The sequence below is a fragment of the Mastomys coucha genome, unplaced genomic scaffold, assembly GCF_008632895.1.
Source record: "Mastomys coucha isolate ucsf_1 unplaced genomic scaffold, UCSF_Mcou_1 pScaffold7, whole genome shotgun sequence".
Lineage (NCBI taxonomy): Eukaryota > Metazoa > Chordata > Mammalia > Rodentia > Muridae > Mastomys > Mastomys coucha.
This window is the reverse complement of record NW_022196913.1, coordinates 61,469,985-61,496,908: the sequence shown is the minus strand read 5'-3', so window position 1 is coordinate 61,496,908 and position 26,924 is coordinate 61,469,985. Positions and strand designations below refer to the sequence as shown.

The window sequence follows — 26,924 nt, the reverse complement described above, 5'->3', positions numbered from 1 at the left end:
TTTGTCTTAGCTCACAGTTTGAGTGCTCTGCCCACCACAGGAAGTCATAGTAGCAGGCTGGGCAGCAGATGGCCACTGGGTATCCACAGTCAGGAAGCAGTGGGATGAACGGGATGAACGCTGGAGGTGTAGTCTGGGACCCCGCCAACACAATGGTTACAGCATGCAGTCAGGGTGGGCGGGCCCCACCTCAATTAGCCCCACCTAGCAGGGTACCCTGTCAGATATCCCCAGCGGCTTGTTTTCCAGGGGACTATACTCTGTGAGTTCGACAATCCACAGAAACTGTCACGCACACCAGCCCAGCCCAGCACACTGTAACTCTGTTTCCTAGGGCTGCCATCATTCTTTCCTGCTGGAGGGCAGGAACTTGGAAAAAACGTGCCTGTGGGACTCAGTGCTATCGAAGGCTTTCCTCTGAGGAGAGCATTGCGGAGGGGTAGAGAATAGCTCATTGGGAGAGCATTTGGCTTTAAGGAAGACTGATAGATGCCGGGCGGTGGTGGCGCACGCCTTTAATCCCAGCACTTGGGAGGCAGAGGCAGGTGGATTTCTGAGTTCGAGGCCAGCCTGGTCTACAGAGTGAGTTCCAGGACAGCCAGGGCTATACAGAGAAACCCTGTCTCAAAAAACAAAAACAAAAACAAACAAAAAAACAAAAACAAAAACAAAAAAAAAGGAAGACTGATAGGTGTGGGGGTGGGGACATATTGTCCACCCGTATCAACCCACCTAAAACGTGGGCCCAGTGAGCTGGTGCAAAAGGATCCACTCTTCTACTGAAAGAGCTGCTAGAAGGGAATGGAGCTTGCTGGGCAGCAGCACTGCATGTAGCTAGGACCGTGACTGCACGCTTCTCGATTACCAGGTATATGGATATAGACGTAGCACTTCACTTACTAGCCGGGGACTTCTAGTGTACATGACAGGCCATTCTAACCTTCCGGAGCCTTACTAGGAAAAAAAAAAAAAAAGAAAGAAAGGAGAAAGGAAAGGAAGGGAAAGATGAGGCCCAGCAGCAGTCAGAACCAGCTGGCATCGTCTCCCCAGCATCGCCTCCCCGTGCAGCCTTCACACACAGAACACTGCGGAGAGGGCCGGTGACCTCTGTTGGGTCCTGTTTCATTTCCTCTCTCTGCACAACGCACAGGCAAGGCCAGTGAACAAAGGGGACCTGGGGCTATCAGGCCTTGCCAGAGGACATCTGAGGGCCAGTCAGACACTCTGGCTCAAGCAGACATTCCCCCACTGAGCTTCCCTGCAGCACACTGTACCTGCAGATGCTCAGAGGTAAGATGAGAGCGAGCAGGCTGGCTGCTCAGGCACTGCCCCCCGCTGTGCTGCATGATGCTGCTCGCTGCCAAACCATGTTGGTACCAAAGCATCAATCACCAACCCCTTTGGGGATGCCTCTCTTCACTTCCGGGTCTCTAGCCTGGCGCAAACACTAACGAGCATCTCTGTTAATCACCTGGCTTAGAAGTGCTGTCTTTTACTCCAGGAAGTGCAGTTTTCCCAAGCAGAAAATATTAATGAAAGAAAGAGTAATCAGAATAAACATGTATGAAGCACGATCCCTTTTCTGCCTGGAAGACCTCCCAAGAAAAGCAGGACAGTACCTGGCTGGCAGAAGCCTGCCCCTCTGGGTTGAAGTCTTAGGGCCCTGGCTTATGAGGTACATGACTTTAAATGTGTAATTTCATCTTGGGACCTCAATTTTCTTGTCCATATATGACAACATACAACCTAAAAAATAGTATTCAATCTTTATTAGCACATATAATCTAATTTAAAAATGGTATATACATAATAGATTAGCCATGTTGATTTTATATGCAGAACTACCCTCGGGCTACATAGGTACCCCTTGGTTCAGTCCCACTGTTTATAATATTTGGGGCAGACCATTTTTTGCTATGAGAACTGTCCACACACTGTGGCAGCCCTGACCTCCAGCCAGTGTCACCTCCCCTCAACTGTACCAAGTGAAAGTGCATCTGACTGCTTCCAACATACTTCTAAGAACAGTGGGAACAAAGCCACGCTTGCTGAAAAATGCCAGGCTGGTTTTCAGACTCTTGGTCACACAAAGCCCTGGAGTCTAAGCTCTAGGACAGGAACTGTAGTTATCCCAAGCACTTCATCCATTTCTTCCCTGACAGAGCCACCTGGGAGCTTTGTGACAAGGGCTGGTCCCTGCCCAGTTTCAGGTTCAGCTAGCGTCAAGGGGTGCACATTAGTATTCTCTCAAGAGATTCTCAATTTTGGACCATGAACTCACAGAGGGTGGGGCCTCTCTAGAAATAATAGATATCCTACATGTAACCTCCTGAGCAGAAAAATAAAGCGTCCAGTGGGAACCAGAGGCCTCTGTGCTCCTTCAATATCAGTAATTACTACCTATGATAAAAACACAGAATCTAGATGCCATTCAAGGCTGACCCCAGAGAACAGAATCAATATCTCCAACCTCTCTACTACCAACAGTGTCCCTTTGGGTCATAGAAAAATCATCTTGTTCTCCAGGGAACCCTGCCACTGGCTCTGGCCCACCAGTCTCATAGATGAAGCAGAGAGGTGAATCCAGGAGGACTCTGTAGTCAGGGAGAAGCAGGGGGTCCTTGCATGAGAATTTCAGGTCATGGAAGAAATCACTGAATGCTATAGCTGGTCTCTGGCATGCTCCCATGTCAATGGCCAGACTTATCACTGCATCCCCACATCCTGCCCTGCCCAGCTTGCAAAAACAAAACAAAACAAACAAACAAGCCAAACCAATGGGGTGAGGGAGACCCACAATCCACTAAAATTCCTGTCCACCACTTGTCTTACTGGCAGACTGTTAATCTTTTTTACCTGTTTGCTCTACATAAACAAGTCTTCACAGGGAGAATTCTTTGAAGCACTCCCTCTTTGGTTACCAGGCTTCCTATGCCACAGAATTTTCACGTGTGCAGCTCTGCCCACTGGGTGCCGTGTTTGCTGACACAGGCAGAGCTGGATCAGGGTTACTTTGCAGTTCAAAAGTCAGCAAGTAGAAAAAGAATCTGAGGGCCATTTACTGCAGGAGCACAAAGTCTTCATCGTCCCTGAGCACTGATGCAAACCAGGGGCACCTAACCACAACACACAAAAAACAAAAACAAAAGCTATGTTCAAATTGTCATGTTCACCCCATAAATCAAAACGATCTTAGACGTCTCCCCTGAGGAGCTCTGCCTAGCTCTAATAACTAAGCTAAATACCAAATGTTCATTTCAATCATATTATTTTGGTTACATAGTCTCATAGATTTAGACTTTTGATGAGGAATTGATCTATTGCAAATTCCTTCCATCATGTCCCATAATGCATCACTCCTGGGGAGGAGCTCTGTAAGTATAATTGCAGATGAAAAGGTTTGTTTAATGTGGATGCTTCAGTTAGTATAATCAGAGCCACAGTGACATCATGCCTGGATGGTATTAGCATCTAAGTGGTCTTCCTGTATCTTCTCTACTACACACAAACACACACACACACACACACACACAGAGAGAGAGAGAATTTTCTTAAGTAATCATATCAGGTCATGTCCAAGCTTAAACTTTCTGTCTCAGGATAAGCAAGCCTGTCCTTAGGAATTCAGTTTGTGATCACCACCGAGGAGCCCCATCTGGGGCTGGGCACATGTGTTCACAGTTGGTCAAAAGAGTGATGTCAGGAGAAGCCTGTAGAAGTAAAATGGGGTAGAGAAGAAATGAGCGTTTGAGCGTTGGCTTCCAAGAGCTGAGAAGCAGGAGGCCAAGGGAGAGGAGGGGTGGGGGTGGGGCTGAAGGACAGGTCTGCTCTGTAACAGGTCTCTGCGCACAGTAGTTTTCATCTCACTTATTTCATTTATTACATGACATGATAAAAAATGAGAAAGACAATTAAAAGTCAGATAGTAGCATCCGATCCTATATCTCAGATGTCAGCTGTTTTAATTTGTTTTCAGTCTCCTGATTCCATCTCTGTGCAGACATATATTAACATACATTTAGCTTTAGAGTAAATGATTTTGTGATTTGATTCATTAGAATGGAATGGAAATGTTTTTCTGTATCTTCTATAATCGCTCTTTCTACGTTACCAGACAACCAGCGTGCCAGCGTAGACATTTACTCTTCTGAGGAATGTTCCCACTTAAAATATACTTAATTTCACTAGGTTGTTAATGACATCTCCCATTAGTGTGACAAGGGGCTGGAGAGATGGCTCGGCAGTTACAGGCACTCATTGTTCTTGCAGAGAATCGAGTTTACTTCCCAGCAGCCATGCTGGATAGCTCTGAAACTCCACTTCAACTGTAAATTTGACACAGCCTCAGTTGAAGGAGTTCCCAGGTCAGATCGGCCTGTAGGCATGGGGCATTATATGGAGAGTTTCTTGGCATAGGACCCAGCTCGCTATAGGAGGTACCATTTCCTAAGCAGGTGGTCCTGGACTTTATAAGACAGCTAAGCCTGAGTCTAGGAGAGAGCCAGCAAGCAGTATCCCTCCGTGGTTGCAGCTTCACATCCCTGCTCAAGTCCCTGACCAGTTTCCCTCAGCGATGGGCCATGAGCTGAAAGCATAAGATGAAATAAGCTACTTTCTCCCTAATTTGCTCTTGGCCATGTTGTTTGTCACACCAACAGAAAACAAACTAGATGGTTTGAGACAAAATAGGAGTGCGGAAATCTGCAGACAACGCCGTGTCCAGGGAAGGAAAGTGTGTGGCTATAATTTTGGAAATAGGAAATACGAGTTTGGAAGTCAAGGGACAAAGTCAGTCTAGAAACTTTAGCGGGAGTCTTGCCTCCCAATCGTAGGATGAATTGCTCAGTCTCCCATATCACTCTGACAGAGGCGTGATTCGGTTAAGGGAAAAGGTAGAAACCATTTTACAAGAGCGGAGGTCTTGCTGGTAAGACCGGGCAAGACTGAAGGAGGCCTTATGGCCCCTCACAAATGGGGCAAGACCGGGATAGAAGACAGAAGAAAGGAGCTGTACTTGAGAGAGAGGCTCAGAAGAAAGGGACATAGAGGAGTTTTCTGACAGAGCGCAGAGGCCAGTCACCCTTCATATACAAGCCACACCCTTTCTATTTCCTAACAGAATGTCACCTAATGTCATACTGCTGGGAGGAAGCTGTGCAGAGAGCCAAACTCACACCCACACATCTGGTTCTGAAGCCTCTATTCTGAACTCTGTCCTCAGCCACCATAAGTCACTGCCACACTCTGCTGGCACCAGGGAGCTAGGAGCCTTCCAGTCTAGGAGGCTGCCAGAGGAGTTGCTGTGGTGTGGGAGACTGGGGATCCTTAGTCTGTATCCCAGAGGTGTGCAGGGAAACCTCCCCTCTCATCAGATCCTGCCCTTGCCCTCCTCATACCACCCCACCCCCTGGGTCACCTTCAATTAAAGTAGCATTGTGCATGGTTATCTTTTACCTTTTAAAAAAAATGTGTTTGTTTGCTTATGTGTAAGAGTGGTTTGTCCCGGTGTATGTTTGTGCCACATGTGTGCCTCTTGCCTTCAGAGACCAGAATTGGGTATCAGATGCTATGGGATTGGAGTTACAGATCAGAGTGAACTGCCATGTGGTGCTAGGAATTGAACCCAAACCTAGTTTTTCTGCAAAAGTAGCAAGAGCGCTAACTGCTGAGCCATCTCTCCAACCCCGTGCATGGTCTCCTAAGGACCCTCATTCTGCAGGCAAAAGGGACGTGGTACAGGGTTGGCAGATCTGGAAGCTGCTTTTGGTGACCACCAAGCTGAAATCTAGCAAAATTCAGATCCTCTAGAGATGCTTTACAAAGACAGATTTCAACAACTGGGCCCATTAGCATCCATTATGGCTCCTGAGCTGTTAATAAACCACTGCCTAGGAAAGTCTGGTAGTCAATCGCAGGGACAGGGAACACATGCAGACTCGCAGAGTCCCTCCTAGTTGTAATATATCTAATTTGCAGATAGTACACAGCTATGCTGAGCCTCCTTACATAGCTATTAAGAGATTTCTTCCTAAAACAATTGAATACTTCCTCCTCCCCAAGAAATGCATATTTCTAAAAAAAAGAAAAAAAAATCCCTTTACTATAATGTAGAGAAAACCACAACATGATAGAATCACCAGAACTATGCTGTGACCCTGGTGTGAGGGCCCAGAGTCACCGTGAGCGAGTGAATCTTTCTACACTGCTTCTCTCACCTCCAACACAGGGACACCAATGATTTGCTCATAAACTTCTAGTTTGTAGTAAGTACTAGATAAAAGTGTCACAGGGTACCTTGCAGATATTATCTTTCATGAACTGTCCAGAGCCACATTCAGTGCTTCTTAAAAAACGGTCTGTGAACTGTCTGCATGGCAGGCAAGGGGCTAAGCTGCTAAATCTTAACTAGATTCTACTAATAGATGCTACATTGTACTAAGAGAAAAGGAGAGCTCTTTCTAACCAAAACCTGTTGATAGAACTATTTTATTATGCCTTACAGTTTGATATAATATCTGGATATGTTGTATGACTGGAGGGGCAGGCATAAGCAGTAAGAATTTGAAAGCTAAGAGACTTCCTGCTGGGCAGTGGTGGTACACGCCTTTAATCCCAGCACTTGGGAGGCAGAGCCAGGAGGATTTCTGAGTTCAAGGCCAGCCTGGTCTACAGAGTGAGTTCCAGAACAGCCAGGGTTACACAGAGAAACCCTGTCTCGAAACCCTGTCTCGAGAAAAAAAAAAAGAGAGAGAGACTTCCCAATTCAGGGACCAGTGGTACAGGTCCCACGGTGGCAGGCATGTCTGTTTTCACATCCTCAGTATGTGTATGGCCTCAGTTTCTTCATTTGAAAACAAAGAACTAAAATTACATTTCTGGCATAAGGCTTTGTCAAGGATTAAGCTAATCAATACATCGAAGTCATTCAGGACATCTTTTATACTCTGTTTCCCCTTAATGGGGCAGATCTGTCTCAGTATGCCCCACCGGCTTTGCCGAGAAATTCTATATTAACCTGGGTTAGGCATCCTCTTTGGGGCCCAAGGATTCACCTGTACACCCATGGGAGGAATCTGACCGGTGCCCTTCTCCTGTGGACACCTTAGCCACTACAAATTACACCACCACCATTTGGACTAGCCATGGCTCCCGGTAATCATCCAACATATTTTTTAGAGTATCCATGGTATTCCAGGATAGCATGTACTAGAGATGGGCGCAAAGCAGACAAGAATCCTTTCTCTCTAATATATTCCAATGAAGAAAACTCTCTGAGTCAGATGGTTTTAAGACTCTAAAATTCCACAGAGAATACCCTTGGCCCTGTCTCCAGAAGAAATTTCAAATGAAACCTGGTGTATAGCATCCACGGGATGCTAGAATCCTTCTCCTCTCTCCTGGTCTCAGGAAGTATCCTTCAGTATGAGCACTGTCCTCCAAGCCCCTTCAGGAGGGCAGCTTCTTCCCACACACTGTGACCTGTGAGCTGCCTCCAGCTCACAGGTCCCTCCCAGCCATGCAGGGCAACCAAAAGCAAATGGCTCAGGGTGTGACCTGCAGCAGCTTGATCACAGTGCTGTCTGACAGAGGGAGACTAGGAAGAAGTAAGGAAGACTTTAAGAGAATAATTACAGATGTCCATTTTCAGACAGTGAGTGGGCAGAGAAGAGAAAGAACAGGGAAAGAGAGGTTCTGAGATGAGGAGGGCAGAGTGTGGAGGATGGGACACAGAAAGAGCCTGAAGGCAGGGAGGACATGAGGGGCGGGAAAGGGTCTCTTGCCCAAGCTTCCTAGCGGTTAATGATGTAAGATCCTAGGTATGGGAACTGAAGAAAGGTGCTCCCATTATTTGTGAAGCTCTAAGGTTTACCTGCTTAGGACACCATCCATGCTATCTGATCACGGTTATGCAGGTGGTCAAGCAGGGCGCAGCCGGGAAGCCCTCGGTTGGGGTCATTTGCCCCGCCATATTCACTGGTGGCCAAACTGAGGTCATGACCTTCCATGGCAGCTGCCTTCCAAGAAGGAGCCTTCCCAGGACTGAAGCAGATGCTTGGGATTTCCTTGACCCCTCTGTGGGAGCTTCACAGCACCACACAAAATGCAGCCACACCCTATTGACCAAAAATAGGTCACTGAGTGCTAGACCACCCCTTCACGGACAGCTGTCAGGATAGCACTCCAGAGTTAATCAGAAAGGGAGATATTCACACTACCATTTTCAGGGAATTCCATCTCTCTCAGGAGGGAAGGAAAGTTGGGAGTCCCTACTGTGGAGTGCGCCCAGGAGAATGAATCAAAAACTCCTTCATGAGGCCAGCTGACCTATTCCTGAGCCCCACCCTGGAAAAATCCATGTGTGAGTTAAGCATTTAACAGATATCTGCTGAGAAACTACTGTATCTGCTATGTGTCTATAGATAGAATCTAATGAACAACCTCGCCCTTAGAGATCTAGTATTTTAGCATGGCCATTGATAATAAAGGCATAACCAATTCTGGTAGTAGCCAAGTGATAAAAGACAAAGTGGAGGATGGGGGCTGAAGAGACAGCTCAATAGCGAAGAATAGTTTGCAGAGGACTCAGATTCTGTTCCCAGCACCCATGTGAGGGCTCACAATCTTCCTGAACTCCAGTTCCATGCAATCTGATGCCCTCGTCTGGCTTCCATGAGCATACGGAAAATGTGATGCATATGAACTCACACACATAAACAATAAGAGAGAGAGAGAGAGAGAGAGAGAGAGAGGAGAAGGACACCACAGAGTGTCTGAGTAGCGGAAGGGTAAGACCCCATTTTGGACAGAACATTGCGGAAGGCTGTGGGGCATGTCAGATTTAGGTAGGCAGTCAATAGGGCCAGATGGCAGGATATCGGGAGAAAGTGGCAGAGTGCAATGTAGGTACCCGGTCACCAACAGTCTCATAGATGGGGAGCAGATAGGAAGTTGCTTCTAACCATGGAAAGCACCCATTGGTCTACCTTTGGCCAGCTGCATGAGGCTCAGCTTTGAAGAGAAGCACTTCCCTGCCAGACAAATCCTCCTCCTGCCTGCCTTGGAGTGCTGGAAAGGCTGGAGATGACAACACCTCCCGCCAGCCAACACATCTTCCCTACTGGATATAAAAGCATAGGGATAATGTCTGCTATAGGCTTGATACCGTATGATGAGAGGCCTCCCAAGCCATGTCTGGAAAGAAACATAAAATAATTCTGCATAGCTCCAGATGGCTTTGAAAATTTAATTAAAGCCACAACTAGCCCAAGAACCTTCCCCATCATAATTATGTTATTGATCATTAACATTTAAAGAGGCTGCAAACAGGACACTGGACACTGCAATAAATTATCATTGTCCACTGGGCAGGCTCAATGAATCTGGTGCTTCTGGAGCCTTCTGAGACTGTCTGGTGCTGTCATTTAGAGGATGCTGCTCTACTCTTTAGTGCGTGGGGTACAGTGAGGGTAGCAGTGGGGGCAAGTCTATACACAGGGAAAACACACACACACACACACACACACACACACACACACACACACACACACACACACACGTCCTTTTCTGGATATCTGGTCTACCCCTGAAAAAGCAAGTCGACTTCAGCTTCTCCTAGCACCCAAGAAAATGAACTTTTGGACTCATGTTTAGTTTCCATCTTATCATGGCTCATAAGTACCTCTGGAGCGCCAATCTACTGAGCAAAAATGACATGTCAAGCTCTTAGGCTTCACTAATAACAACAGCAGCAACAGTACCTTATTAAGCCCTCAATCCAGGGCCTTTGTCATGCCAGGTGCTCTGAGTATAATCATCAGATGCACTCAATGCTACAGCCACTTGTCAGGTGAAATCAACACAGCTCAGAAGTGACAAGACTCATCTGGATCACACCAGCCAGTCACACCCAGAGGCAAGACCGAAGCTAAGATGTGCTTGATTCTGGGACCCAAGTGCTTGGCTGCTCTTTCTCATCGGCACACCCTTCTCAATCCTTTGGTGAGCTGAGTACACAGGTGTCTCAGCTCAGAACAAAGCAACGTCTTCAGCAAGCCTTTCTTTGTATGCCTCTCATCCCAGCTTGGATGAGGTGCCCCTTCTATAGGACTCCATGACACTGATCACTAGCAAAGTACTGACTCAGCTCCTCTGGATGTGTCCTTGTTTAGATTCAGAGACCCTAAGAGTCAAGATGCTGTAGCCATGCATGAATGGAAGGACATGATGGTTAGATAAATCTGAATGCAGTTAGACCCGGTTTCCTCTTCTGAAGAATATGACCATGGAGGGAAATTGTATTCACCATAGATTGGTAAAAACATCACATTCCAAGCATGACCACAATTGACCCAAGTCAAGGTTACTCCCTGAGTGAAATGGGCAGACTTACTCCTCAAAGAGAAAACCCAAGTGCCCTTGAGATTTTTGCTTTGGATACAGAATGCTCATGTTCTAATTTGGCATCTAAGAACTCGGAGCCAAAGGTCATTTGCATATCAAAATATGCCCTGGATGGAAACATCCCCAGTGCTTGGGGTGTGAGAAATGTTGGCATTCTCAAAGAAGACAGAACAATAAAAGTTGTCCAAAATGGGAGACTTGAGTAGCAGAGTAACCATGGTATGCATGATCAAGACAAAATAAACATCGACTAAGTGACACTCATGGATTTGTGCCAGGTTCTTGGTCTAAGCCAGTGGTTCTCCACCTGTGGGGTCATGACCCTTTCACACGGGTCACATATCAGATATCCTGCATATCAGATATTTACATTTTGATTCATCACAATAGCAAAATTATAGTTATGAAATAGCAGTGAAATAATTTTGTCCTTGGAGGTCACCACAGCATGAGGTGTATTTAAGGGTCAGAGCTTTGGGAAAGGTTGGGAAACCCTGGTAAGCAATAATCCCCTTTAGCATGCTAGAGTATGAAAGGACAGTGTAACCTAGGGCATTACGGAGCACTCCTTAAAATGCCTAAAAACATGCACTTCATATGGAGAGAGGTTTTTGGAAGGGGAGGAATTCATTGGCAGTGCACACTATTGTTTGCATGGGCCCAAGGCCTCCAGAAAGAGGACTTGAATTCCACCTACAATGGATCTACCTTTACTAGGCAGAATGCTGCCAAAGGGTAAGAGACCAGGAAAATCTGAGAGGAAAACTCCCATGGAGTTTTCCAAATATGGCCAAGAACCAACTGAGGAAGATGAACAGTAGTAATAAAGTTAGAGCCCTTGGGCTCTCCTCAGCCTCTCTACCAACAAGCCACAAGAGGTGCCTGTAGGCAAACAAGAGAACTGACTCTCCAGCTTCCTGGAGGGGCTAATTTACATAGTCTGAGAAGGGGAGAAAGATCAGCAATACCTGCCTTGGATGATCAGAAGCAGAGTCGTGGAAACCCAAGCCCTGGGAAAAAAGAGACGTGATGATGCAGTGGAACCTGTTGCTCTGCCTGGGGCACCACTCTCAGCCACTCTGTTCACAGACTGCCTCTTAGAAAACACAGACACGAGGAGAGACGGGCATTTCTGATTGACAGTAGTGATCCAGAGATGGGAACACAGGAGAGCTGCTGGCTGTCTTGGCCCTACAGTAGAGTCCAGGTGCCAAGGAGCAACAGGGTCCAAAAGAATACAACAGCCAGCATCGCATGATGTCGCTACGCCTAGGACTACAGAAGATCAGCTCCTGAAGAGCAGGGGGCATAGGGGCTGGCTGAATCTGGCTGGTGTGGGTGAGAATGGTTGCAGAGCTGCCCCAGAGAATCAGTGGCTTGCCTGGGGCTTGGAGCAGCCCACCTGAGGCTCTTCCTAAACAAGGAAGATGGCCTGCACACAGTATATTTAGGGGCAGGTAGAGGGACCTGGAAATGAGAAGCTGGGGATGTAGCTCAGTGGTGGAGTACTTAGGCAGCATGTGTGAAGGCCCGAGTTTGATCTCCAGCACCATAAAAAAAAAAAGTGAATAAGTAAGTAAATGAATAAATAAATAAATGAGAATACACAGGCATCTATCAGACTGTCACTCAGGGCCATCAAGACTGAGAAGGCAGAGCCTTGGCAATCCTATCCAGTCTGTCTTCTATGCCTAGAGGTGCGTGCTAAGTATCAAAAGGTACTTACCACTCAGCCGGTGTGTGTGCACGACTCTACCAACAGAACCAGGTTTATGTTCATTAGTAGCCAAGACCTAGGACATTGGGGTCCCACCCGGGTCGTTCCTAATTCTTAGCCAATGTCAGCTCTGTTATTTCAACGCTTACAGTCTGAGCTATCAAAACACTGGCAACACTCTCACATTGGGCGAGTTTGAAAAACGCAAAATTTAAATTTAAAAAAACGGTGATACTAAATCCCAAAGGCATGCCAAATGTTAAACTGTATATAAAAATAAGTGTCAAGAGAACTAAATACGGGCAAAGACGATATGCAGAAGTCAGCATCGCTGTATAAATTCATGGGAGATGAAGGTAATTTTAAAGTATAATTTTAAAGTAATTACATAAGATGAAACGCGGTATTTTTAATTAAAGCTGATCAAATGCATCACTCCCGACTCATGCCCAAGCTGATCATCAGGAGAAATCTGGAAAACCCTAGAAATATTAAGAGATAACCCTAAATGATTTCTCATGGATTCTTTTATCCCATGCAACCAACCTAACATTTTATCTGATGTTCGAGGAAGTCTTTTTGAAAACAGTATGTCCACCCACCCCACCTTAGCCCCATCAGCCTAGGCTGGAATTTCTATGCTGGTCACAGCTACGGTTTATATTTTCTCAAAGCATTTCCAGTCTGTCTCTGTCTTCATTTCACTAAACACAGGTACAAATTCCACGCAGACTTCCTGTTTTGCTATCGATAACTTTGGGCATATATTCCTGTTGATAAAGTGAATTAGAGTCAAGAATTATGCTTGCAAGAAAAAAAAAGTTGCTTTTATTAGTGCTCAAATTTTGATCTCTACTGAAGAACCCACCAAACATAATTTCTCTGTTAAGAAATGACAGCTGTGTTTAGTTAAAAATTTAATGCATGACAGAAGTGTTTTATAATCATGAAGTAAAATATATCAGCAGATATTAAGACTTGCCCCATAAATTAAAAACTAGATCAGTGTTCTCTAAGCCAGAGAGAGCACCTATGAGTTAGCCCTGGCTGTGGCACTTTCATAGACAAAGTAAGTTTCTTGTTCCACTCACAATCCATGGTGGGACCAAGACTGGCACCTAGGCAGAGCCCAAGCATGTCCCTAACACTATATGTCCCTAACACTATGCATCTTTGTTCACACAGGACAGTATAGTAACAGGAGTGCTCCCAAGTTTTTCAACAACCTGGCCAATTATCCAGTCACAACTCTGATTCAGGGAATTATCTGGAACCATTGCTCTACCTAGTCAGCTGTGTCAAGTGGGACTAGCTGGATCTCTGAGACCCTAATTAGGCCCCACCAAGGCCATGAGGGTTGAGTTGTGTTATCTGAGGCTGTAAATCTGCAAGAGCTGTCATGAGGGGCAGGCAGAGCAGGGATCAGGCCCTGGAGATGTTATGAAACCAGTTCCTGATACTCTTCTTAATAAATGGGAGCTAGAGACCAAGGCTTTGCCTTTAGTGTGATGATTCGCTCCTTCTAAGAGGATGCAGAGTAGAAATAAACTGCCTTTGAGCCTTTCCCTTACATATTCCTAATCTCTGTCTGCGCTGGGAGTCAGCTGACCAGTGAACGAATACGGGCAGAGAGACAAGAGTTCTACATCATGTTCAGTGGCAAGGCCCCGCCCACACAGACACTTCCTGTTCAGCAGCGAGGCCCCGCCCACACAGACACTTCCTGTTCAGCAGCGAGGCCCCGCCCACACAGACACTTCATGTTCAGCGGCGAGGCCCCGCCCACACAGACACTTCATGTTCAGCGGCGAGGCCCCACCCATGTAAGACCTGGAGAAATCACCAACTTCCTGCTTTGGCTTGTGTGTTGGATTTCAAATCTACCTTTTAGAAATATAAAGACATTAAAAATATTAGTTTAAAGTCAAATTAGCCTAGGTTGAAGAGCAGACCTTGTCATAAACAATCACTTGCATAACTGGCTGCCAGCCAGTAACTTCTGTGTCTCGGGCCCCTCGACTTAAAAATAAGGATGTAGCAATTCCCATCTGAAGGCACTGTCAGAAGGGTTTTCACGCCTTGGAAATGGTTTGAGAGTTATCTTTAGGTTTCATATGTCAGAACCTTGGTCCTCAGTGAGAAAGTGTTGAGAGGAGATGGCCTCGTCCAACTAAATTAGGTTATAAGAGCATCACCCTCAGAAGGGGGTAAATTGGTTTTGATCAGGAATATTTAGCAAGAGTGAGCTATGACTAAAGAAAGGCTTCCCCCTCTGCCCTCTGGCCCTCTGGACTTCTGTCTCTCCAGCTCCCACCCGATGCCATCCTCCATGTTGCAATGTAGCCAGCGATACCTCAGTGGAAGCAGAACAGAAAACTGAGTCACCCAGTCTTAGATTTACACCCACTAAATCTGTATGCTAGATAAAATTCATTTCTTTGTAAGTATCCAGCTTCAGGCCTTTTACTATAGTAGCTGAAAATAGATTAATACAGGGTTAAACAATATAATGATTATTAAGCACAAGGCCTGACATAGAAAAATGTTTAATGAATGCTATTTTTATCACCATTGTAGTTTTGTTTATATGAATATGTAAATTGATGTTAAAATATAGAATTGATGCCATTTGTGGTAGTATGCTACTACATAGAGAGAAATTAAGAAGTTCTCATCCAATTAAGAGATTAATAGTCAAATCCTGTTAGACTCACATCTCTATTGCACAACCACACAACAGCATGGCTTGGTTTCCATCACTCCTCCACGTCTGCCTTTCAGTCAAGATGTGAAGACAGTATTCACCAAGCCCTGAGTAACAAAAGATTGTTATATTTAGATGTTCTGGGATGATGAGTCACCAGGAAAATCATGAGCAGATCCCAGGAGGACACAGAAGAGCATTCCATTCATTGATCACTCAGCAGAAGCCCACAGAACACCTATCCATAAGGTGACACACTCTTAGGGAAGACAGACAGGAGGTTCTTTCCAGATCACCAAAGGGAAATCATAAGTGTACACAAGCAAAGCTGACAGTTATGTGCAGACTGTGGCCGCTGCCTTTAGTTATCTTTCTACTGCTAGGAAAAGGCAACTTACAGAAGAGTTTACTGAGGCTTACAGTTCCAAAGGGTGAGATTCCATGACCATCATGGCAGGAGCATGGCAGGGAGCAGGCGGGCATGACACTGGAGAAGTAGCTGAGAGCTCACAATGCCATGAGCTGCTGAAACCCCAAAGCCCGCCTCTAGTGACACACCTCCCCAACAAGGACATACCTCCTAACCCTTCCCCTAAGGTTCCACCAACTCAGGGTCAAGTATTAAAACATATCCATGTCGGGGGGGGGGGCATTCTCATTCAAACCACCATAGTTGGCAAGTGAGTGGACCACTGAGTAAGACCTACAGGAGCTCAGGACATCTCTAGGACTGGGGAACCATGCAAGACTTGAAGGAAAGTGGATCTTGAAGGCTGATTAGGATAAAACCAGAGAAAACCAGGATGGAACTTCTTTAACAAAAGACATAGGTCATGCTTGGGGACAACAGGTACAGAGCTTGCCTAGAGGCAAGAGTTCAAGAAGGTTAGTACCACAAACAACCCAAGAGGGTTTCCTAGGTGTGAGTCCATTTCCCCTTTAATGTCAATTAAGGACACAGCTCCCAGTGGAATAGAATGAAATGCTGCTTAGTTATGTGGAATGGCTTCTTTGTGACACTGAAAACACACCCAAGTATCTAGTGGTCATTTAGGGCCTTCGGGACTATGGCCATGACAACTTAACCTGACTGAAGGAAGACCCTGTCACATAACCCCACCCTCTAGACATAACCCCACCCTCTAGACATAACCCCACCATCTAGGCATAATCCCATCCTCTAGACATAACCCCACCCTCTAGACATAATCTCACCCTCTAGACATAACCCCACCCTCTAGACATAACCCCACCCTCTAGACTCACTGCCATGGAGATTACTACTGAAAAGTCTCAGTGCCCTGTTCATCTCTAAAGACCAGCCTCAGCCTCCTAACCTGACACCTGCGCCCAGGAAGTAGCTCAGTCTCTACTCTGGAACAAGTGAAATGTCATTTGTTTTTGTCCCTACACCTCTGAGACTGAGGCATAGGCCGTTTCATGAATGATAGACTTCGTCAGAAAACCATTTCTGAGAGGTGATAATGAGCCACAAGTACAGTCTTCACAGGCATGTACCAACCTACGACATGAGTGCAAATCATTCTAGTTGACTTAAAAACCTGGGAATTAAGGAGACGTAGGAGACAAGCATTAAGTTCTGCTACGTCTGGGACCTAAGATCTGGTACTATCTGTTTTTTAATAATTGAGGGTAATAAATATGTATTTCTTTCTCCTCCCTAAAGAGAGAGAGGAGAGAGGAGAGAGAGAGAGAGAGAGAGAGAGAGAGAGAGAGAGAGAGGAGATATTTGTAGAAGGAAATGGCCATCAGACATACCCATCTCCCCTGCTGCCTGGTAGAATTCCAGAATGCTCAGGGGAAGCTGTATGGTAGGACCCTCAGCTCTGGAAATAACCAAGAAGCATGCCAGAGCTGGATGGGTTGAGAAATACAGAAGTAAAGGGGTGTGGTGGGGCTGCAGTCTAGTAGACATACATAGGAATGGAACCTCCCAACCATCAACAACAACAACAAAAATAATGTCTCATAGATATATAATCAGGAGATGAAAAAGTTTAATGTTAGTACTATAAAAAAAAAAAAGAATACTGGGGTTGGGGTTTTATGAAATTAAGAGCTCCAGGTTATAGCCAGAAAGCTCCATGAACTGAGTTCTAACCCATCTCCCCTACTGCTTCAATTTTCTTAGGCCATCTCTCCAAATGGCAAAATGAACCGCCTCCTGGCAAGCTCATCAACTCAGATCAATGGTCTTTGTGGGTTAAGGAGGTTGCCGTTACTATAGCTTTCCAATTTGATGTGCTTCTATGGTAAAAAATAAATTCTGTGGAGAAATAGATTCAGACATTTGCCTGCTTATCACATCTGGGAACAAGCAACCCTGCAGCCTCGCGCACACATGTGCGCTTTCCAGATGTGACACCGTGGCCAGGAAGGCTTACATCTCCCCTCACATCACAGTGGAACCAGGTCTGCAGAGTGAGTGCAGAGGGCTTTGGCTTCGCCATCATTTGTTACCTTGCCCATAGTAGCCCACCGCCTTGTTTTCCTCTCCCTTCCCCTCTTTCCCTCCTGTCAGTTGCTGCTTTTCTTGTCAGCCAGCATGATTCTCTACTATCCCTTCCCTCCACCCCAAACTATGCCAGTGATACAAGGACTTATTACCCGCTTCTTCTGTTCCTCAGAGGGAGAAGGCCAGAGATTGCCTCTCACCCCCCATGAGGACACAGCCCATGTTCTTGAGGAAAAGTGACACCTAGCGGAGATACCCAAAGGAGACTCTCTGGATGGAAAAGTAACATGACTGAAATGCACTTGTCAGGATGGATGGGGCCTGTGGCCTGACCTAGGAAACATGCAGCAAGCTTCTCTGAGAGAGGCAGAGTAGACTGTGGCCATGATTCGCTGCATACGCCAGCAGTGAGGGAAAATGTCAGTGCTGCCTCAACATTCTTGTGTTTCAATATTGCCCGCTTTAAAATGAGCACCGTTGTTCCCACATCGGATGATAAGAAATAAGTGAAAAACACATCTGCATGTCACAGGGGCTGATTCACTGCAAGTTCTCAGGAAATGTTTGCTTCTTTGCTTTCCACTGTTTTATGACAAGGAACTAAGATCAGGAGAGGTTAATGTCCAAGTCAACCAGAAGAAGAGACTCAAAGTGTGAAATGGAATGCAAATAGCTCAAGCTTGGAGTCAGACGGTGACTGGAACCTCAACACCCTCCCAGGCCTGGGAGCCACTTGGGATGATGCAGCCTTAGTTTCCCCAAGTGAAACATGGAGAGGAAACAGAAACACTAGAGCATGAGGGCATATATGATGCCTCCAGTTTGGAGGGTTACTATGAAGACTATGTGTAACAATGTAACCATGCCCCCAGTTTGGAGGGTTACTGAAGACTATGTGTAACAATGTAACTAGCATGCTGTCTCTAGTGAAGCCTCAGAAACAGGAAGTAGGAACAGTCTGGTGCTGTTCAGATCTCACGCTACCCGATGTCCATGCTTACAAGCTCTGTGCAAGAACTCATTTCTGGGCTCTCCATGCCGAACTTACTCAACAAGCATCCTCCCTAGCATAAACTGAAAGTGAAGAGGTAAAAGAACTATCTAAACAGCCCTGGGGAGGACTGCAGAGACACCACAGTGGGCTCAAGAGCAGCCTTAAAGCCATTGTTCACCTTCAACACCAGCTGAGCAATGGGTCCTGCTGAAGAGCCTGAGGCATCTTCATCTCTCTGAGAACACGAAGCTGAGAGCAGGCTCCTCAGACCTTCAATCAGGGTGGTCCTCCCTGGAATCTGCACAACCACAGTACTGGTACAGACAGCATTCTGCAAGGGCGCACGCGGATGGAAACAAAGCAGCTAGATTCTAATGGGATTCCACAGCATGTGAAGCACAAGGTACTAACTAGGTTTGAGAAAGACAGAGGCAGAGAGAGAAAGAGTGAGAGAGAGGAAGGAGGGTGATAAATGGCATTAGGAGCACCCATGATCATCCACGGTCTAAAATAACTCACCCATCACAGCATCACTGGTAGCCTGCTCAGGAACTGGTAGATATCCTACCCCCACCCACTGATGAACTGCATTCCACTTTGTGGCCACAGAGCTGATGTCTGTGTGCTCCTGGTTCAAGACCAGGACTCCTTTCTTTGTCCCCAGTGTTGAGTACAATGCCCAGTGAGAGGAGTCTCTGGAGAAAGGCTTGTTGACTGAATAAACAAGCAAACAAGCCAACAAGCAGAAGCAGTGAAACATGGACCTTTCCATCTCTCTCTTTCACTTCCATGACTCAAGAGTGTGACCAAGAAACTGCCTTCCAAACTGGAAGGGAAGAGCTTTGCTGCCCTCAGCCCAGTGCTGTACACATTCCAATAAGAGGCAGCGCTGCAGAACGAGTCTAAGTCACATCGGCGGGCCACAATGAGAACAGAGCTTGCTGGCTGCTACCATGTCTGTCTTCTCTGTTCCCAGAATAGACTTTTGTGATCAAATCATGCTGATGAAGAAGAGGACAATCTCTCCAAGCCACATCAGACATTATTAGAGTAGGGACTTCAGTGGATATCTGTACAAAAGTATTCTCCACGCTAGCACTGAATTCATAAGTCCTTCTCCAGCTGACTCACTTTTCAGCTCACTACAATATGCAGAGCCACAGCTCCTTACTGTGTAGATGAACCCTAGGATCTGAGAGAAAGATCTGTCCATAAGGGATGTGGAAGTCACATGGCCCCGCGATAACTGCTTCCCTTCCCTGCAACATGTGGGACTTTTTGTTGGGAAGGAGTAGGCTGTGGGGGAAGGCAGAAGAGAGAGGCTGCTTACAGCCACGAGGCTTCATGATCTCTAGCAGTAAATACGTATGTGTCAGATGAACAGATTCCGTGAGACTCCTGCCTGCCCTACCAGGGAACAGCTAGATTATAAACTCCACTTCCAGTGGAGAATACTGGAATGATACAGTGATACTCACTCAATCCTAATGTATTCCTAACGTATCCACTTAAGTTTCACGGACCAGAAACATTAACATCTCAAGAAAATGTCTGCTGGGACAAAGAGGTCAGAAATAAGGACAGGAGGACCAAAAAGAACAGAGGAGATGAGATGGGAGGGGGGAAAGAGCTTGTTTTGATTTAGTGCATTTTCATGCAACACTAGGTCCTGTTTCCAGAACTTCCTAAGTACCCACTCATGACTAGCTTAAGAGAACACTTTAGAGAGGTTTAGAGAACACAGCTAAGTGTGGAAAGAACCAAGACCAATCCTCTGGCATCGGGCAAGGCCTAGAGCCCAGTCAGCCTGTCCATCGGTCCTCTGTTATCTGTCCACCACCAGGAAAGCCTTGTGGCTTGTTAAGCCTGCCTTTTATCAGGTCCATGGGAGTCAATAGCCAAGGAAACACCATACACACACACATACACACACACACACACACATTTACTAGTAGTTAAGGGATTCTGGCTCTACAACTATTATTTTTAAACATTGGACATTTCTTTGTGGGTGAATGTAAGCAGAGAAAATAATGAGGGGAAGGATTTCCCTTTGATGCATGAAAGAAAAGTAGCCCAGAGACTAAAACCAAAGCAAGGTTCAAGCTTTAGCCAATATGCCAGTGGTCCTTGGGAGCTAGCTGGACAGTCTTAGCACTACAGAAGCACATGAGGGATTGCGTTTAAATGAGATTCTTAGCAAAAACTAGCTTTGGATATAAATTTACATTAATCATGGATGTGGTGCAGGTGGGCTGCCAGGATAATTGGCTTGGGATGGATCTGAGAGCTGGAACCATGGTGAGGCTGGTCTTTCGTTGCCTCGGGGTCCTATTTCCCAAGCTGGTGGATCCCAGTCTCCTGCCCAGTGTAGAGAATTTGACCTCAGTGCCACACCCTACATCCCCCTGCAGTCTACCTACTCTTAGTTGCTTCCACTCCCCACTCGCTGAAGAGACCGTGTAGCTAGATTTCATTTCTTTCACAAAGTGGCTTGGCTTCATGTAAACCCACCTTAACAGACTCAACTCCAGCCCCTTACGGGCTCATGGCTCTGTAGAATGGAAATCACATCCCCCGGGGAAGTCAAGGCTATCCCATCAGCTCTTCCCCGCAAGGGCTTTCCCAAAAGCAAGCTGAGCTCTGGACCAGAATGGCTTCGGGGCAGGAGTGGCTCAGGCAAAGCTTAGGACTTGTATCTTTTGACAATTCCATCCTCTGTAAACTAGATGACAAAGGAAGCCAGCCTGAGACAACACCAGTTTTCTGAGTCCATCCTGTTCTAGCTGTGGGCTCTTCTTCCTGGCCCCTTCCTGCCCTTTGAAGCTCCTCCCCACCCCAAGCTTGGTTGTGTTCCTTGGTTGTGTGCTCTTGCATAAATTCTCTCTGTGTCCTGAAGGTGGACTTCATTTCTTACTCTTACCGTCCTTGGATCAGGGATGACATTTTTCTATGCTTTAGAATAACAGGAAAAAAAATTCTTTGATACACACGGAACTGCATGTCATTGAGTTGTCTTCCAAGGCCTGCCATGAATATAGAAAAGTGCCCACAGACAGGAGAACATCAATTTGGCTTCAGCTATTAGCTGCTGTCAAATTACTGGGAGCAGAGTATAAAGCCCATCTTCAGATCTGAAGCTAGGTTGCTTCCCTGTGGGGAAATAAATATGCCTGTGAAAATCAGTGAAGGTTTAATCAAGGGTAGACAGAGCCCCAGAAGAGCCCCCTTCTTTTAGTGGAGGCCACTCTCTTCCTCCTGGGTGAACAAGAGAGCATGGGGATGTATGGACCCCACTTGTTCCTTCTCAGAACCCTGCTGTGAGCACAGGAACCATGGCGCAGGCTCTCCACAAGCTAATGCTGTGACCAGAGTGAGAGCCTTCCAGGGCAGCCACCGTGTGGAGAGTCACAGCGGGGTCACATGGCCCTCTTCTATACTTTTATGGGCTTAAGTCCCTCTTTCTGTTCAGACTGAGTCTCTGGGGTAAGGTCATTTCAGCATCCCTCCAAGGTGGGAGTCTTGGAGATGACAGTGCTGTGTCAACCCAGTATTCCACTCTAGATACAGGTTAAGACTAGACTCTGGACAACATCCCAGCAACATCTGCATCTTGTCACTTGTTGCCCTTAGCTGTAAGGAAAGGGCCCGGGATAATCACAGCACTTGCTGGCTCAGGAGCGCCTCCTTCAATCAAGGAGAACTTTTTGGAAGGGGAGACCACAATGGTCACTACGCATCTAATAAATAGTACAAGAACACCTCGCTGCAGCTGGCTCAGGTAGCGGCACCATGGGGTCAAGCAAGCACTGCCAGTGTCCTCACGGATAATCTGTTGGCGTTGTAAGTTTCTGAAGATGGGAAGCATGCTGCCATCCGCACTGAGAATTTTCAATATTGCTGTTTCTATGGTCCTCATGATGGAGTGTCTTGTATTTCTCAGAGTCACTGTACGTGTTCCCTCAATACCCAGTGAGGCCAATGGGAGGGAAATGGGTGCTTAGACCGAGCAGTAGAAGAGCTTGTAAATGATGCCCGGTCTTCGCTAGCTCATGGGAACTCCCAACAAGGCCAAAGGACAGGCTTGCCAAAAGCAAACAATTCTTTCCTTCTGCCATGGAGAAAATTAGCAAGTACATCAAATGTCCTCAGGGTTAAATTTTAGTCCCACGATTCTTTTTTAAGCTTAAATATTGCTTATTATAAGTTTCTTCTAGCCAGGACCCAGGGTCAGCTAAACAGATGGCAGGATAGCAACAACTGTCCACAGGAAACAGATTATTTGGCTATGGCAACTCAAACCAATGCTCTAGGTCATGCAGGATTAAAAAAAAAAAAAAAAAAGGTCTACAAAAATATTTCTTTGCGCATGTGGGCAGAGTGCAAGAGAGCCCTGACAGGACAGTCACCATCATGGTCCCTTCATCCCCTCACCCTCGCTTTTCTTCTTTTAACTGGCCTGTTTGCAGAATGAGTTTACACACTAGAAGAGAGATGGCCATGTAGCCCAGTCACAAGGGACTTCCTGCTAGGTACACTGACTCTCAGCAGAGCCCCAGGTACCTGAGAGACCAAAACCTCAAGGGCTCTAGTCCAATAACTGTATCAACTGGGGATAAAATGCCCACGAGAAGTTCACTTGTGACTTAGCTATTAGAACCGACAGTTCCAAGAGGAGGAGGTCGTGCTAAGAGAGGTGACTGATGTTCCTAAAGGAGGACCCTGCATGTAGGCATACTGTACCAGTGTTCTAGCACAGAAGCACTCAGCAGGCCCAGGCCCAGAGCATGATCCATTGAGGAGGCACTGTATAGTTCCTCCAATGTTTCTGGAGATGCTGTAAGCATTTTCCTCAGCTGCATAGGAAACATAATCCTTAACTTAATCCCCCAAGGCAGTCTGATAAACTGTTTTGCCTGGGAGAATATTGAGGTTAAGTAGCTTGTCCACGGGCACCTAGCTCACAAATGATAAAATACAATTCAAACCCAAAATTCTTCTCCCAAAGCCTATTAGTGACTTGTGCGCTCCTCTGTGCTGCTTCCTGAAGAGCCCTGTGCAGAGACAAGTCTCTCTAATCAGATGACCAGCCGGGACTGGAGACAAACATTTACCCCAAAGCTGAGCATTCCAAACTCTGAGGCTTCTCCAGCCCCTCTGGTTGAAGTGGCCGTTCAGCCAGTCAGCATCTCTGGGTCAGAAATCCCACTTACCCCTACTCCAGCCCTCCGGTGCTTGCCACAGCTTCCCAGTCTCTCATGCTCCTCTCGGGATGTGTACTGTTCAAGTGCTATGACGCCGTTTTCCTGTTTGCATTTTGTTTTGTTTTTGTTTTTGTTTTTACAGTTCGTTGCTCACCCTAACTGTCAGCAGCAATTGCTTACCATGTGGTATGAAAATCTCTCAGGCTTACGGCAACAGTCTATCGCTGTGAAATTCCTGGCTGTCTTTGGAGTCTCCATAGGCCTCCCTTTTCTCGCCATAGCCTATTGGATTGCTCCCTGCAGCAAGGTACAGACCGCTCAAGGCGCATGCCATTTGCAGTTGTTTCTTCTCCTCGCTTAGCATTTCCTTCAGGTCAGCAGAAGATCTTTTCTGCATTGTTCAAGTATTACATTGAGTTGGAGCTGGGTGGAGCGCTTGCCTGACACACTCGAAAGGCTCTGGGTTCAAGCCCCAGCACCACAAAGAAAGATGAAAAGAAAAGAAGGGAGGAAGGGAGGGAGAGAGAAGGATGGAGGGGGGAAGGGAGGGGAGTAAAGTTCTGATATACCAAACTAGAAGATCCACAAAAGAGGGAAAGCCCTGATATCTGTTTTTAATTATTCCTTTTTAAAGAGACAGGGGGGTAATGAGATAGGATATTCTAAATATGTGAGGTACCTCTGAATGGATACATAACAGAGTAAAGAATAAAGGTACCTCCCCTCCACAGGGTGCCGAGTACATCCTCCAAGCTCACAGGACACTAATTGGCATCGTGATGTAGAAACAGCCATAGCTCCCCAAGAGCTTTCTCTTTGTTACATCTTCTTGGGATGGCTCACTTTACTCCCAGTTACATTGTAACCATGTGCTTCAAGAAGCAGAAGCAGTTCAGGAGCTAGAAAGAGCCGGAGGGCTGAGAGTCCATCACAGCTCCTGCTAGAGCCTGCAGACTCCTCAGGACATCCTTCTCCCCTGCCCCCCCCCCCCCCCCCCCCCCCCGTGAAGAGATTCCCGTCCATGTTAAATAGACTATAAGGAGAAAAGGAGGCAAAGAAGAAACATCTAGAAGGATGAGACTGAGTGCTTACCTAAGGAAGACAGCAGAAAGGCAGGAGTGACAAGAGGTATAAGCCCCTTTAGGCACTCTGACACCCGTGATGCTGTGGGCCCCACCTTCCTCGTGGCCCAGCTATCAGGAGCAGAAAGCACCTACACTCCAGCTCCAGGAAGAGCTGGTGACCAAAAGGCCAAGCCATGACGAAGCCTTGAAACATGTTCCATGGGTTTAAGATTGTCTTAAAGACTCCTAAACTAGGTTTATCTAGTGACATGGTTTGAAAGGAATTAAGCTTAGGAGACCCAACACTCACTGGAGAAAAACATGCTGGCTCTGTGGAAACAGCTGGATCAGTTGCTACAGTGTGGCACTGAGTTGACACTCCTGTCAAGTCCAAGGGTGAGGCACTCAGGTCAAGGTGTCCAAGAATTCAGGCTGCTGGCAAAGCCACCAAAGTAGCCAGGCAAAGAGCTCAGCACCTCAGCGTAGGTAAGCAGGCCCAGAGAGGGCACACTCCCTCCCCCACAAATAGTGAACCCTCAGCTTAGGTAAGCAGGCCCAGAGAGGGGCAGACTCCCTCCCCAACAAATAGTGAACCCTCAGCTTAGGTAAGCAGGCCCAGAGAGGGCACACTCCCTCCCCCACAAACAGTGAACCCTCAGGGTAGGTAAGCAGGCCCAGAGAGGGGCAGACTCCCTCCCCAACAAATAGCAAACCCCCAAGACAGCCTCATGTCATGGACTCCTAAATCAAAAATTTCCAGATAATTTATGTGTGTGTGTGTGTGTGTGTGTGTGTGTGTGTGTGTTCGCATGCGCATGCAAGGCCAGGTGGTTTGGTTTTGTTTTCTGTCCTTTTGGGGGTTTTTTGTTTGTTTGTTTGTTTGTTTTTAAATGAGATTAAAAATCTCACAAAGAAAGTAACTAGACTCCAGCTAGATTGTTGCTGGCTGTAGGTTTCAGGTACATATAATAAGGCTGTGTCTCCAGGCAGCAGCCAGATAGTGTATAGTAGAATTGAATCCCACCTCCCATAACATACATACACACACACACACACATACACACCCCAGGGGAACATCTGCCTTTACTCTCTCTGGGCCTCAAAGCACACTCTAGGGAGTTCAGTCATTAGAATATCAACATGATGAAGGAATGGCTACCAGCCAGCCACAATCCACATTCCCCACACTCCCCTCTCCCTACCGTGACAAAGCTGACCATTACAGCTTCCAGAGCCCACACCCAGCCCACACCAGCACATGGAGCATCTCTGTCCGCCCAGTACACCTCTGTCTGCCAGGTGCACCACCTGCCCAGGTACCGTGGGAAAGATGCTCGCTCCTCCTTCTTGAAGATGTGGTAGGGCTGAGAAGACTTAGAAAGATGCACGTTCAACCCCGCCTCCAAAAGAGATGTGTTTATAGGGTGGGCATTTGGGGATTTCCAGACCTAGTGAGTTCAGAAAGCTAACCTAGAGACATAGAGGTCAGACTGACGTTAACCTGGAATGTTATGGAGGAAATTATTGCAGGATGATTTAGCCTTTGACTGGGGCGTCCTTTCCTCTTTTCAAAAACTTGGACATTTGGTGCTCCAAAACTGTTCAGTAAGACCAAAGTGACAGAGCACTCGAGATAACCAAAGCTGACCATTAAGCTACTTTTCTCTTGGGCACATTTATTAGACTCCCAACTCTCCCAGCAACTGAGGAGCATGGTGAGTAGTGACTGGCAGGCCTGAGTTTGTCATGTGGGATGATTCTCAGTGGGACCACTCGTTACAAGGAAAGAGTTCCTCATTAAAGTGCTTGTCAAGCTTGCTTTGAGGCAGCTAAGGGACAGATAAAAGAGTTGAGATATTTTTAGTCTTTCCTTCTACCACTTTTCAAGTTTGGCAGAATTTGCTGGGAATTACAGAGAGGTCAAATCTTGGGTGTGACAAAGCCAGCCTCTCTGAGGGCTCCCAATGCGCAGAATACCATGGCCTCCCCGGAGGAGGGCAGTGCAGAGGAATCTAATAGGCCGATCTCCCAGTGAGGTCACAGCCTTGATAGCTATTTCTGTAGTCTCATTCTGTAGTCTCATAAAGAACGAAATGCCATTCCAGGGATTCCATGTTTCAATGACATCATCATATGCCCAGATAAGACATTAGACTGCCATATTTGTTTTTATGCGGACTTGTAGAACGTCACTGCCAAACCTCATCAACCAGCTCATGTCCATCAATGTAGAGTGACTGTCAGAGGCTCTGTTCCCAACCCAATGGTGCACTTTCCTCCTATCAGCTGCTGTTCTAACTGAGGGGCAATTACCAACACTGAGATTGTCTAACTGACGTTCTGAGATGAACTCATTATTAACTT

General features: G+C 46.5%; 1 protein-coding gene across 3 annotated transcripts in view; it reads left to right on the top strand.

Moving 5' to 3' along the window:
• Trpc7 (transient receptor potential cation channel subfamily C member 7) overlaps nucleotides 1-26,924 on the top strand; it is a 127,000-nt gene that overhangs the window by 43,634 nt on the left and 56,442 nt on the right. For 2 of the 3 annotated variants that reach the window (XM_031358880.1, XM_031358879.1), the window contains exon 4: nucleotides 23,639-23,803. The exons of the other annotated variant lie outside the window; for it this stretch is intronic. In XM_031358880.1, the coding sequence (XP_031214740.1) occupies nucleotides 23,639-23,803 (165 nt within the window). The remainder of the gene's footprint in view (nucleotides 1-23,638; nucleotides 23,804-26,924) is intronic. 3 annotated transcript variants of the gene reach the window in all.